At 39.7% G+C, this 15,541-nt stretch overlaps 1 protein-coding gene across 2 annotated transcripts in view; it reads right to left on the minus strand.

Moving 5' to 3' along the window:
* Positions 1–286: 286 nt before the first annotated feature.
* The window catches only part of ZC3HAV1L (ZC3HAV1 like), a 37,446-nt gene continuing 22,191 nt past the window's right edge, over positions 287–15,541 (minus strand). The window contains exons 5-6 of one of the 2 annotated variants that reach the window (XM_070265996.1): positions 4,437–4,613; positions 287–1,106 (exon numbers count right to left, since the gene is read on the minus strand). In XM_070265996.1, coding sequence (XP_070122097.1) covers positions 4,609–4,613 — 5 coding nt within the window. In that variant the 3' untranslated portion in view covers positions 287–1,106; positions 4,437–4,608. Of the gene's footprint in view, positions 1,107–4,436; positions 4,614–10,664; positions 10,781–15,541 lie in introns of those variants that run through there. The other variant, XM_070265995.1, reaches the window with a different exon arrangement.

Genomic DNA, 15,541 nt, shown 5'->3' on the forward strand with positions numbered 1-15,541 from the left:
ACATGTATGACCAGAATGGAATTGCACAATACTTAAATTTGGTGTACTAAGATAATGAGATTATGGACATTCTGTCCTTTGATGTTGTTGTTATACATGTCTTTTCAATAAAAATATGTTTAGAAAAAGGCAATGTCTTCCTCCAAGAGAAGAGAGAAAGGATAGAGGATGATGGGTCAAGATGGGCCTTATGTAGTCTCTAAGTGATTTCTCCCTCTTCAACACTGTAAGTCTCAGTGTTAGATGACAGAATTTGGACTTGTCAACCTACATAAACAGAAACCAGTTTAAGAGGCAAAGCATTTATTTAGGATTAAAGAATTGCAATTCGGAGAGTACCATTTCAGGTAGAAACCCAAACAGTGTACTGATTACAGGAGAAAGGCTTAGGGTTTTTAATGGGAAAAGGGAAGATAAGGTGAGTTTTATTAAAGAAGAATTCATTGGTGCTCGACAAGGTTTGTACTTCATAGATTGTCTTGAGATTCAGTCATCAGGCAAAAGACTAGACTTGTATTTCATTGATTGATTGAGATTCAGTCATCAGCAAAGTCCAATTTCATCAGTCCTTACAAACAGGATATTCTTATCTTTAGTGACTTCTTGAAATGTTGGTGGTTTGGTTCAGTTTGGAAGATAAAGAAAGCAAGACATGCAATGCAATTCCTCTGAAATGGCTGCTCTGGCTCAATTTTAATATGGCTCCACTCTTGTCATCTTTCACATTTCCTCTTTTGATCAAGATCTTTCTCCAAAGGCATCGCTGATCAAATACTGGAAAGCATTGCTGATCAGCGTCAAAGCACCACTGGTCCCCTGTCACCAAGAAGGCTCATTCCTGGTACCTCATGTCCCAGGTAGGAGGGAGAGTGGTTTCCTCAGGGGGTTTTAGGCCACATTTGAGGAACAAGAGTGCCAGAGCAGAGGAAGGCTCTACTGTCAAGTTCTTTCAAGGGCAGACATCTTCTGCAGTTCCTTCAGGTTTCTCCTATGAAGTTTCACAAGCCTTTGGAATCATTTCAAAGCACCAAGGGACCATTATCCAAGTGGTGTTTTTATAACATGGAACTTGCAGAGGAGACAAAGTTTTACAAGAAGGAGAATTCCTGTAACAACAAACAAAATGCTAAGTCTAAATTGGAGGATAGAACTGAACCAGGAGGCAATGCCTGAGGGCAGCCAGCTAAAGAGATCAAAGAACCACAGGATGTCAATGGGCACTGCATGTAACCATTTGGCTTGTGCCTACATTCTGTCTAGTTCTGTCTCTAACTTGCCAGAGGTGTTTACCCAAGTAAAACAAGAGGTATTTGCAACTGTTACAAATGTTACCTCCTAAATCTCTGGAGGTTTCTTGGTTAGGCAAGAAGTTCTAGACACTTTGTACAATGAATTAGGGGAGGAATGGCAGAGAGGTTGGTAATTAAGAGTACTAAAAGATTCTCCAGGTTTACATACAGGCTGAGGCTTCTGATGACAAACCCAAGAGTCAGAAATATCTCACCCTTTCGTAAGATTAGGAGATGCTGATAAGAGTATTGTCTTTTCATGAAAGGGAAGGAGAAGATAAGGTAAACAACAGCAAGTAAAAGGGATACAGGCCTGGTCTGGCCATTTAGGGAAAGCTCTCTGCCTCGATGTCAGCTGCTTCTCTTCCTAGTTAATTTGGTTTGGAGGTCTCCAGCATTTGTACAGGGCTGGATGTCAGGTGGAGCCTTCTTTAGCTGTGAGGTGTATCTCCAAGGTTCAAGGCCTTCTAGTTCTGCAGCAGTGTTGGTGGTCGGGAGTACTCGGTAAGATCCTTTCCAACAGGGCTCAAGAGGTATCTTTTGATATCGCTTCAGAATACCCAGTCACCAGCCTCTAGACTGTGATCAACAGGGTCTTTTAAATTGGAATCTAGGCAAGCTTCTTTAACCCTGATGATACGCTTGAATATAAGACTTACAGGAGCTGGTCGTATTAGCATAAGACAACTGGGGATCAGCAGAAGGCTGTGTACCAACAGACACTGATCTGCTGGTGACCATCCCGTGTAGTGTCAGTTGAGGTTTTCCAAAAAGGGCGCTGTGAACAGTCAGTGAGACCAAAGATACTACCCTCGGCCAGGGGAGTCCAGTCCACAGGTATATAACACAACCTCAAAGATAATTAATAGGATTAGAATCTCACATCTACAAAGGTCCAACATAATTTTTCTCTCCACAGTTGCCCTCATTTTTTAACCAAAGATAATCGCAGTAAAACTAATTTGTTTATTTTAAAAATTTGGCTTGTGGGCCGGCCCTGTGGCCGAGTGGTCAAGTATGCGCCCTCTGCTTCGGTGGCCCAGGGTTTTGCTGGTTCAGATCCTGGTGCAGACCTGCATAATGCTCGTCAGGCCATGCTGTGGTGGCATCCGACATGGAAGAGCTAGAATGACCTACAACTAGGATATACAACTATGTACTGGGACTTTGAGGAGGAAAAAAAAAAAAAGAGGAAGATTAGCAACAGATGTTAGCTCAGGGCCACTATTCCTCATCAAAAAAAAAGAAAAAATGGGGTTGTAACTTAAATGATATTATAAGTTGCTCTACCTGTCAAACTACATCATTCCTAATTTGCTTCTGGGTACATAGTTCTATTTTAACTTAGGGAAGAAGGCCTATAAAAAAAATCCCTACCATCCTCCAAATATCAGCTTCCGATTTGGCCAAATTTCTGATCATCAGTTACTAAATCCTTTCAAACACCTTGTCAGGTTTCAGCCAGTACAGACAGTAAATATTTTTGGCAGTGTTCAACAACAACAGCTCCATTAATTTTTCTTTTTTCTCTCTCTTTTTTTCTTCTTCTCCCCAAAGCCCCCCAGTACATAGTTGTATATTCTAGTTGCAGGTCCTTCTGCTTCTGCTATGTGGGATGCTGCCTCAGCATGGCCTGATGAGCAGTGCCATGTCCGTACCCAGGATCCAAACCAATAAAACCCTGGGCTGCCGAAGCAGAGTGCACAAACTTAACCACTCGGCCATGGGGCTAGCCCCCTTCTCCATTAATTTTCAATTTTAGTTTTCCCTTGGCTGTTTAAGGGAGTAATGTAGCAGTTTGCCGGAAAATCTCTCAGAGTCTTGTTAACACTGAGAGGGGCTCATATAGGGCCTTCCTTTGAAGGTAGATATGGGGGGATCTGTAAAGGCATTAACTTAATGGACTTTTGTACAGTCTTTTCTTTTAGGTACCTCTTATTTCATAATTTTTCATTAGCTTTTTGCAATGAAACTTTCAATAAGGCTATTTTGGAATTTCGAAGCCTTTGCTTTCAAGTGCACTTCTTAAATAATCTTACCTAATTGGAACATTCCTTCTAATGGCCAACAGAATTCCCCTGAGGCTGGTGGGAGTTTGGTAGGACCCTAGCCAAAAGTGGAGATCAATCTATATTTCTGTCCAGCCATATCTGACCATAAATGAGGTGCAATCTTTGTTACTGTCTCACCATGTTTTGCGGCCCCCAGTCTGACGGTTACCAGGCCAAGCTCTTCGGACATGAAATAAGCTTAGTAGGATTTTGCTCTTCTTTGTGCATATTTACAGCTTCTGAGACCATAGTTTTTAAGCAGACGTAGCAGAAGGTGGAGGGCTTGACACTTTAGAAATTAAAGATTACATTTAATTTGCCTGGTGCATGGTTCTCAAATCTAGTATGCAAAAAGACAACTTTTGGAAGCTTAAAGGAGCCCCAAAGTGGCCACTGTAATTTTAAATCACCTTGAGTATTATCAGTCCACTGGGACAAAAATTTATAAGAGGAAGGACTGTAGTTCTTAAACACAAAACCAGCTGGAGTTCCCAATGGAGGAACTTCTCTGGAAACTTTAGAAAATGAAAGTCCCTGGTAAAGAAAAAGTGCAACTTAGAATGACAATAGGGTTTTTTATATGCACATTAACAGGGTTGGCTAAGCCTTGGGTCTCTTGATGCCAAACTAATACCTAAGAGGAATGTACTGCAGGTTGGGGATTGTGTGATGTTTTTACAGTGGACCTTGTTGCACAGAAGTTTTCTTGAGGTTGGTGGGTAACCTAGCATCAATCTAGCCTATTCCGTGACCAACTTACCCTACCGTGGGAGACTTCTTGAGGTGGTGAGCACCGTAATGGTCCTTAAATGCTCAATCCGTGCCCACCAATTTTGTGGCTTTATCTTCCAAGATGTCCCTTAGCAATAGCTTTTACCTCATATGCATATTAACCCACAGCAAAGTTTGTCTAAGCAGAAATTTTACCAAGGGAATCCCCTCCAAAATTCAAAGTACTCACCTATCTACTGACAGAATCCTCTCCTGCAGTAAAAGTAACATCGGCACTGTAACCAGGGAGTCCCCTGCTTGCTTGAGAGAAATCTCTGTTGTGATGGTGAAAGTGGCTTCACTGATCCCAAAGAAAGGCACTAACCTCAATCAAAGGGAGGGAGGTCCAAGCCTGAGAGATCCCATGATTGGAGGAGTTGGCTGTCCATGGAAGCAGCTTAGTCACGAGGGGGCTGGTTTTGGTATTGAACCTTTTTCCAGGGGATGCCAGTCTGTGAAGGTGAGATTGCTTCAGATCCCACTTCTGACACCATATGTCAACCTGCAAAAACAGAAACCTGTTTAACAGGCAAAGCGTTTATTTGAGCTCAAAGAATTGCAATTTAGAGAGCATAGACCCAATAGAAATCCAAATAGTGTCCCAATTACAGGAGAAGGTCTTAGGGTTTTTATGGGGAAAAGGGAGGATGAGGTGAATTGTATTAAAGAAGAGTTCATTGGTGCCAGATGAGGTAAAACTAGGTTTTCACTTTACAGATTGGCTTGGGATTCAGTCATCAGGCAAAAAGCTAGACTTGTACTTCATTGATTGGTTGAGATTCAGTCATCAGCAAAGTCCAATTTCATCAGTCCTTACAAACAAGATATTCTTGTCCTTAACAACTTCTTGAACCATTGGCAGTTGGGTCCAATTTGGAAGATAAAGAAAACAAGACATGCAAGACAGTTCCTCTGAAATGACTGCTCTGGCTCTATTTTATTATGGCTCCACTCATGTCATCTTTCACAGACTATAAATGCAAAAAGCCAGAAAAGGAAAAGATCAGGTGAGCTACAGCAGATAGGGAAATTTTCACAGACTACATGGGGCTCAAGCTTAGTCTTAAACAATGGGAAAAACGGGTGACACTTGTGAAAGGAAGAAAGAAGGAGAAGAGAGAGGGTATTGTAGAGAAAAGAAAGGTAGAAAGACAAGACACAGCCAAGGTAGAAATTGCACAGGTAAGAAGGTAGAAATGAACAGAATGTGGCCCAGGATGGATCACTTACCTAACTGGAGGAAAAGCTATTTAGACAAACTTTGCTACAAAAAAGAAAATAAGTAGGATATGGTCATAATGTAGCAAGCAGAGAGTTTAGACCTGCCATGGTCTAAACAAAAGAATTACCTCTATTTACCTCAATCCTGCCTGTCATAGTGGAAGCCAGTGGAGGGAGAAACAGCTTCAAAGTACCTATGACTGCAGGTACAACGTTTACAACCAGGACCCTTGGGATGGGCTGGAAATGTCTGTCCCTCTTGCATGGCTTGGCAGCAATAACAGCAAGTAAGAACATTTCTGAAGTAGGTTCCAGGCCTTGCCTCTCTGTTGCAGTTTCCCTCACCTCCTTCTCCCCACCTCCCTTCTCCCAACACACAAGCTGCCACAGATCAACTGGCTCAATCCTCTGCCCACACTCTCCGTGGTCATTTCCCGCAATAGCCCCAAATCCACGGGCAGCTCTCCTGAGGCATGGCAAAACTCCACAGTAGAATCATGGCAACAGTTGGCGAACGCTGTTTTTAGAATCACCCTCATTCTCTGGCATTCCACTAACTCCAACCCACATATGACTGTGTTCTAAAACTCATCAATTCTGGCTCAAATTCAGAATGAGAATAATGATAGTAGGCTAGCTCAGTTCTTTGTTCTTCCGACTTGTCATGAGTTCAGATCAATTACATGAATAAATAAAGCCAAACCCACTAACTATATATCTGTTCCTAATTTCCCTGCTTCTCTAGAAAACTTCCTCCTCACTCAAATCTCTAGATGGACACCCTTCCTAGGAGAGATCTCTGCTCTTGAGCCTTCTGTAGTTGTGGGCAGGAAATCACTTCACCAGGAAGCCTTCCCTGGTCTCCCTGAGCTGGGTTTACTGCCTTTCCTCTGTGCTCCCGTAAGTCCCCATGATACCTCTGTCACTGCATTGACCACACGGAGTAAATCTTCATATGTCTGTAAGTTCTTCAAGGGCAGAGACCTCCTCATTTTCATCTCTTTATTCCCCAGTGCCTTGTCAGGTTGGAGGGCTCAATTAATGCTTGTTGAATTAGTTGGAAGTACATCCCAAGTACTTCCATTTGGAAGTATAAGAACTAAGCTCTAAGTGAGTCTCTTCCCTCAGCTCATCCCTCCCTAGTCCCCAATTAACAATTAACCTAGTTAATTAATCACGAGTTTGTCCACAGTTCTTTGGTACCAAGGCCAGAAGGGATGTGCCATGGCACCTACTTATTCATTCTTACACTGATAGAGTAACTTCTCAGACATCAAAGTATGTCAAGAAATGCTGGATTCCTCTGCTATACACTATGAAACACCAACCAGAGATTGCTTAAAAACATGAAAGGTCACTTCAGACGTGATATTAACTTGGTCTTGTACAGCATTCAGTAAGCTATAGTAATTGGCATCAGCAAATGTTTATTAAATTTAGTGCTCTTCACAGAATTAGAAGAAGAACACAATCTCTGCCCTTTAGGAAGTGACAGTCTCCAAACAATAAAATACGTTTACAAAATTTGAATTGTATAGGCTCTGGATAAAAATTGTGAGAAGCTGGATGATGAAACTATCTGCCCACAAACAGCTCTGTGTGGAACTCATCCACTATTTAAAAGGGCAAATTAAGGAATTTCTAGCCCGACACGGTCCAGAAGAACGTTCTGCAATGACAGAACTGTTCTATAAATCTGCTCTGACCAATGAAGTAGCCACTAGCCACAAATGGCTACAAGCATTTTGAAGTGTAACTAGGGTGACTGAGGATCTGAATTTTTAATGTTACTTAATTTTCATTAATTTAAAGTTAAATATCTACATGTGGCTAGTGGCCACCATATTGGACAGCACAGCTCTAGACCATGAAAAAAAAGGTGTGATGGCTGCCATGTGTTAAACTAAGTATAGAAGGTGCCAATTTATATCACGCTATTCAGATTGGCCATAAGTCCTGAACATGGTCCATGACAGGCACTGATATCTACGGCAGAGGGACCATTCTTCCAGGCGCTGCCCCAGGGCCTCTTCACAGGCTTTCCCTCTGGCCTTAGCCCTTCACCCCCACTTCACCTGACAGGCTCTCCTCACCCCAGCCTCCCCTAAATGCCCTGTCCCCACCTAAGTAAGGCATTCCCATTAGTGTCTTCTTTCTTAGCACCTACTATTTGAAACTGTGTATTTAATTCTGTGTTTGGTATCATGTCTATCTGTGCCACTAAATCATAATCTCCATGAGGACAAAGACCATTATTTCTTGTTCAGAGAGGGGTATTGACACAATGGTTGATTCCTCAGACTCTTGAGCCAAGTCTATATATATTTGTGTCATAGTTCTACCACTGATTAGCTATGACACTTTAGCCCTTCTGTGCCTTGGTGTCCTCATCTATAAAATGGAACAACAATAATGGTAACTACCTCGTGGGGTTGTATGAAGATTGGATGAGTTGTTATACACAAAGCACTTAGAAAAGAGCCTAGCGTATAGCAAACTCTACATTACAGTTAGCTATTGTTATCCTTTGCCGCTACGTGGTCAATGCCCGGCACAGTGCCTGGTACACATAGTAGGTTCTTAGTAACTACTTACTGAATGAATGATTGAATTTCCATCAGGCTACCATAGTAATGTTTTGATCTTTTTTTTTCCATCCACTTTTGGCCATCTTAAAGCAATGACAATAATCTCTAGAAATATGCTAAATAATTATAATAGTGGCCAGTTAATTTATAGTTAATGTGATGTTGACTTTTGTTTTTAAAGACATAGACACTAAGTTAATGAAGCATCTACTTGTTTCTAGCTTCTAAGAGTCTTGTAAATATTATATAATGATTTTGCCGTGTCTATAATGTAATCGGATATTCACTACTCATTCTGTTGACGTTATGTACTATATTCAGAGTTTTCTTTGTGATCTGCTAGTCTTGCATTTGGAGATAAGTTCTACTTAGTCATGGTGTGGTCGAGAACACCAGATTTAGATGAAAACAGATCTGACTTTGAATACTGATTTATCGTTTAATAACTACGTAACTTTGGGCATGATTTTTCTGAGCCTTGGTTTTCTTACCTAAAAATGGAAATGTTAATATCTGCTTCATAGTGGTGTCCGAAAATAAGTTAGAGGATCAGGTAAGTCACCCAGAATTATAACTGGCATCTAATTAAATATACAATGATAATTATTATTGCTCAATTCTTTGCTGTAATTTTACTTAAGAATTTTGTTAAAAAAATAAGAAGAAAGAATTTTGTAATTATGTTCAAAAATGAAATTGGCTTCTAATAGAATTTTTCAGGAATTTTCCTTGTCAGTGTTGAGAATAGCACCTATTTAACTCACAGAATTAATTTGGGATCATGCCATATTTCACATTTTTCTAAAAAGAACTTTAATTTTTTATTACACATTGTAGAAAAAGCAGAATATACAGAGAAGCAAAGTCATGAATATAAAAATTATCTGTAATCTCACCACCCCAAAAGTAGCACTGTTAACATTAGACCATATGCTCTTCCAGGCACTTTAAATGCATGAATGCACACACACGTATAATACTGATAGAAAATTGGGATCAGATTGTACAGAATATTTTGTTTCATTCAACATTATAAACATCTTTTCACCTTAATAAGTAATACTTCCAAAACATCATTTTGAATGGTGGCACTGTGTTCCAAAATATGAACCTATATAAGTTGTTCATCAAATTCCCTACTGTTGGACATTTGGGTGGTTTCCAATATTTTACCATTATAAGCAATGCTGCACCAAATATTGTACTGGATATTTTTATTAGCCCACATCCATCCTCTACCCTTCTCCACCATGCTGTTTGCTTTGGGAAGCTGACCTTCGCAAGACTCTGGCATTGGGCTTCCTCGCTTTCTGGATTCCTGCAGGTTTGGTCAATGGGAAGCATCAGCAAGAAATCTTATAATGAGAAAGGGAGGGAGGCAAGAGTGTTTATTCCCCCAGCTCCCTCCCAGAAGGGCTACCAATTGGCTGGGTTGGCTGGGCTCTTGAACATAAGACCTTGAACGCACCTAGTGGGAGCTTCTCTCCTATGGCTACTCTCCCTGAGTTCCGGTAACAGCTCCCTCCCGTCGCACTTTCACGCTGAAGGTGGCATGATGTCCCCATCAGTGGTAGCCCAAGCACCCCACCATCCTTTGTTGGTTTCCCTTAACCCTTCCCACATCTTTGTAAAGAGTCCTTTGTTAAATTCTCCCTACTTATCCACTTTAAGTATGCCAATCTGTTCCCTGCCGGGACCCTAACAAATACAAATGACGTTGGAACTAAATTCCTCTACACATATTTTATTATCATCCCATGATAAATTTCTGAAACTGGAATTATTTGATCAAAGAGCATGTGTATTTTTAAGACCTTTTATAATATTACCAACTGTCTTCCAATATATCCTTCCTGTAGCAGTGCATGAGAGCATCAGCTTTCAGGCCCCTTGTCCAACTGGGTATTATAATTTCTTCTCATCTTTTGTTGTGGTCATAAACATTTCCATAACATGGAGATCATCTCATCTTTGAAAGTGGGTGATGGGGGAAGATTACCTAGTAATCAGTGCAGTCCACTTGTTGTGGTTGTTCTAGTGTAACTTTCTCAGTGTCCTCCCCTGCTATTACCTGTTACAAATTGACATGCTAGCCCACATGGTCTTTAAGAATTCACTAAAATTATACCTGATTTCATCTTACCCACGTTATGGGGGCCATCTCTTCCCCTCGCCTCTGTCAAAGCTAAAATAGTTTTTGTGTCACATCTCTCTCTGCAGAACCTTGTCACTCTCTGGATTTCAGTTAACTTGGCTGACTTCTGACCACAGCTCTCTTATGGGTTTAAGAAAAGTTATGATTTTGTAGGTTATCTGGTTTTCTCTTGTGACTTTCTACATCATGAGGTGAAGTGCAACTCCCCACTTAATTTTTTGAAAATTTAATTAAATCTTAAGAATATTTTTATAAAAATTATATTCAATACCACATTCAATGTGCATGTAATTGCTAATGGAAGGAATCAGTGTCCTGTCTCTCAAATGTTACATGGAAAACAACCTATATAAATATTGAGAAGTAGTATAAATTGTTTAACAGTGCAAAATGTTTCCCAGCCGCCACGTGCACTTGCAGCAAATACTATATGATTTGTGAGCACCTCCAGAACCACTGATTAGACCACAAAGAGGAGAGAAAATGGACACTGGAAACTACTGGGAAAAGCTATATCATTTTGTAGGATTCTACTGTGTCCATGCTATCTGAAAGGCAGGACTTGACAAGTTAGTTTGTTTTTGCTTACCTACACATTTCCACCACTGAAATCCTCCGCCAAGTCCAAAACGATATCTGTTTCCAGTGTTGGCAGTGGTACAACCCATACACCTGCACAGCATTCAGAAGCAATCACCTTTTGTGCTGAGGACATAGGATAAGAGACATGGGGAAGCATTTCCCTGGGGCCTAAATGGTGTAAATCATGAACAGAGAGGAACTTCTAAAGCAGAGGCCCAGGGCAGGGGCCCCTCTTGCCCAGGTCTGAGGGTTTAAGGGCAGTCTTGATCTACCTCATCTCTGTTACTCAATAATTAAACATGGTAGTATATCTAAAGGACTTAAAACAGCACTTGTCACACAGTAAAGGAGCAATTAAGTGGAAGCTATTATAATTATCACTATTTCTCATCATGGATGAGACATATTAGCTTTACGTATCTTAAAAATACTGATTTCCTGAAAGTAGACCATTATCTTACCCCGTATAAAAATTTAACTCAAAACGGGTTAACGACTTGAAAGTAAGGCCTGAAACCATAAAACTTCTAGAAGAAAACAGAGGCAGTACACTCTTTGACATTGGTCTTAGCAGCATCTTTTCGAAAACCATGTCTACTCAGGCAAAGGAAACAAAATAAAAAATAAACAAATTGAGACTACATCAGACTACAAAACTTCTGCAATGCAAAGGAAACCATGAACAAAATGAAAAGAGAACCCACCACCTAGGAGAAAATATTTGCAAATCATATACCTGACAAGGGGTTCATCTCCAAAATATATAAAGAACTCACACAACTCAACAATAACAAAAAACAAACAACCTGATCAAAAACAGGTAGAGGATTTGAACTGAAATTTTTCCAAAGAAGATATACAGATGACCAACAAACACATGAAAAGATGCTCAACATCACTAATTATTAGGTAAATGCAAATCAAAACTACAAGGAGATATCACCTTACACCTGTCAGAATGGCTATAATTAACAAGACAAAAAACAAATGTTGGAGAGGATGTGGATAAAAGGGAACCCTTATACACTGCTGGTGGGAATGCAAACTGGTGCAGCCACTATGGAAAACAGTATGGAGATCTCTCAAAACATTAAAAATAGAAATACTATATGACTCAGCTATCCCACTGCTGGGTATATATCCAAAGAACATGAAATCAACAATTCAAAGAGATTTATGCAGCGCTATGTTCACTGCAGCATTATTCACATAGCCAAGACATGGAAGTAACCCAAGTGCCCATCAACTATAGACACACACACACACACACACAATAGAATACTACTCCGCCATAAAAAAAAAGACAAAATCATGCTATTTGCAACAACATGGATGGACCTGGAGGGTATTACGCTAAGCAAAATAAGCCAGACAAACACAAACACCATAAGATTTCACTCACATGTGGAAGATAAACAAACACACAGATAAGGAGAACCGATTAATGTTTACCAGAGGGGAAGGGAGTGAGAGGTAGGGCAAAAGGGGTAGATGGGCACATATGTATGGTGACAGACAAAAACTAGACTACGGATGGGGCCAGCCCCACGGCCGAGTGGTTAATGTTCCATGTGCTCTGCTTTGGCGGCCTCGGTTTACAGGTTTGGATCCCGCATGCAGACCTACTCCACTCATCAGCCATGCTGTGGAGGCATCCCACATTACAAAGTAGAGGAAGACTGGCACAGACATTAGCTCAGGGCTACTTTTCCTCAAGCAAAAAAAAGAGGAGGATTGGCAATGGATGTTAGCTGAGAGTGAATCTTCCTCACAAAAAAAAAGAAAAAGAAAAAAGAAACTAGACTATTGGTGGTGAGCACGATGCAGTCCATACAGAAACTGATTTATAATAATGTACACCTGAAATTACACAATGTTATAAGCAAATATGACTTCAATAAAATAATTACATTAAAAAAATACTGATTTCAGTCTCTGTGGCTTTCCATTTGGATTCCAAGGTCCAAAATAATTCTATTTGGTATTGCTTTAAATGTTATCTACCCCTTCTTAGTTGCCTAAAATATTCCTTGTTATTAATGTTCAACAATTTAAAATATTTATTCAGGTTTACTGTTTTAAATTATAATATTTGACAAGACCTTGGGTACACTTTTGAATTTCAGGCTTAACTGAATTTTTGTTTCCAATTCTAAGAAATGCTCCTTTATTACAACCCTGATTAAGTTGCTAGTCCAGAACTTCCTCAGAAATTCTTTTTAATCTGCGGTTGTAGTTCTGTGCTCTATTGCCCAGGTCAGTAATTTTGCTGGTAATATTATAACTCCTTTACTCCATCTTTCTGTATCTTGGATTTGATTTTTCAATTAATCTTTGGCATTACTGATTGGCTGTACTGTAAATTTAATTCCACAGTTGTATACTTTTAATAAGCATAAAACAATTAAGTATTATCTTAATTTTTATAGCACTCACAAATGTACTGAAATAGTTTTTCATCCTAATCTGCTTTTTCTCTAGTATCTTCATGAGATCCCAAATGGTCATAACATTCTGCTTGGAATTTCTTTTTCTACAATTGGTTTTGGTTTTGCTCTTGTTTTGTTTTTTCAGGGAAGGATTTTCCCTGAACTAACATCTGTTGCCAATCTTCCTCTTTCTTTTTTCCCCGCCGAAGCCCCAGTGCATGGTTGTATAGCCTAGTTGTAAGTTATTCCAGTTCTTCTATGTGAGCCACCACCACAGCATGGCAACTGACAGACGGGTGGTGTGGTTTGGTTCCACGACCAGGAAGTGAATCTGGGCCGCTGAAGCGGTAAGTGCCAAGCTTTAACCACTAGGCCATCAGGGCTGGCTCAGTTTTGCTCTTCTTGTACTATAACTTTTTTTGATTGGTCTTGGGCTATTTTTTTTCCCTTTCTTCATTATTCACTGAGTGTTTTTCTACTGACTTTTGATGCTGAAGTTTTTGTTTTAGATGCTTTCATTGGTATTTTAGAGGATTTTGTCAGTTCCATTAGATACTACAAAAAAGTGTGTTTGCATTTTACAGGTCATCCATTATACCTTAGAGACAGGCTCAGAAAAGGTAAATTTATACTTAGGGCATCAACCATGTTAGAAACCTTCAATTCACATGAATGATCTTTGAGATTTAAAAAAAAAAAAAGCAAAATCATTAATGTATTGGTTTTCTTAATGACATCATCATTAATTATATCAGTGTCTTTATCTATAAAGTATTTTAAAAATTAAATGAAATAGGGGCTGGCCCCGTGGCCGAGTGGTTAAGTTCGCACATTCCGCTGCAGGCAGCCAAGTGTTTTGTTGTTCAAATCCTGCGCACGGACATGGCACTGCTCATCAAACCACGCTGAGGCAGCGTCCCACATGCCACAACTAGAAGGACCCACAATGAAGAATATACAACTATGTACTGGAGGGCTTGGGGGAGAAAAAGGAAAAAAATAAAATCTAAAAAAAAAATTTTTTTTTTAATTAAATGAAATAGGAAGCAAGAAGCAAAGTTTAGCAGTTAGCTTCATTTTGGTGAGGTAAACGTTGTTAAGGAAAACGTTTTCAGTTCTTTTCCTTTTAAGAAAAGCCTAGTCTCCTCAAAATGGTGGCAAATGAGAACTTGCTTCTCATGCCACCTACTTGCACAGGATTCTTTTCCTGCTGAAAACTTCCACTAGCAATTGCCAAGTATCAGGATGATCTTTATTGAATTGCAGAAGGGGAATCATTGGGATAAATCTCCATGTCCTATTTCTGAATATCCCATTCATCACGCTCAGTAGACAGTGACTGCCAGCATAGTTAGAATTTTGTTCTGTTTTTTTAAAATTCATGTCATTAAAAATTTTTTTATCGTGTTTAGCAAAGTAGTACATCTGGGTAATTTTTTTAAAGATCATATAGATCAGCACTTATCTAATGAAGAAATTGAATCAATAACCTTCCAAAATAGAAAGCACCAGGCCCAGATGGATTCATTGGTGAATTCTACCAAACTTATTTAAAAGAGAAATTATGCCAATTCTCTACAATCTCTTTCAGAGGATAGAAGCAGAGGGAATACTTCCTAATTCATTCTATGAAGCCAACATTACCCTACTACCCAAACCAGGCAAAGAAATTACAGGAAAAGAAAACTACAGACCAATATTCCTCATGAAGAAAGATGCAAAAATCCTCAACAAAATATTAACAAATCAAATCCAAAAAAGTATGAAAAGAATTATACACCATGATCAAATGGTCTTATATTGCTATAAAACTAAAACAACTCTAAAAAAATAAAGTCTTTATTAAAAAATCATATAGTTCTATCAGCTTTTAAAAATAAAATATATAACAACAACAAATATATATATATATGTATACAATGTATCTACTCATTTAGAAAAACAAATGAACCCACAGGAAGGCTGAAACAGAGCATTTATCATTGCTCACAAATTTAGAGGTTGACTGGGCAGTTCTTTTGGTCCTGGGTAGGCTTGCTCATGCACTAATGGTAAACTGCAGGTCAAGTAGGCAGCTCTGCTAATCTTGACCAAGCTCTCTCACATGTTTGTGGGACAGCAGGCTAGAGGCTGGTCTAGGATGGACTCAACTAGGACAACTGGATTGTCCTCCATGTGATCTCTCATCCTACAGCAGGACAGTCCAGGCTTCTTCACATAGGGTTCCAAGAGAATGAATGGAAGTGTCCAAGGCCTCTGGAATCCTAGGCTTGGAACAGACATACTGTCATTTCCTCTGCATTCTATTTATCAAAATATGTCATGCGGCCTGCCCAGATTTAAGGGGTGGGGAAAGAAAACCCATCTTTTGGGGGGTTTTTTGAGGAAGATTAGCCCTGAGCTAACATCTGATGCTAATCCTCCTCTTTTTGCTGAGGAAGACTGGCTCTGAGGT

This window comes from Equus caballus, chromosome 4 (genome assembly GCF_041296265.1).
Source record: "Equus caballus isolate H_3958 breed thoroughbred chromosome 4, TB-T2T, whole genome shotgun sequence".
In the NCBI taxonomy this organism is placed as follows: Eukaryota; Metazoa; Chordata; class Mammalia; order Perissodactyla; family Equidae; genus Equus; species Equus caballus.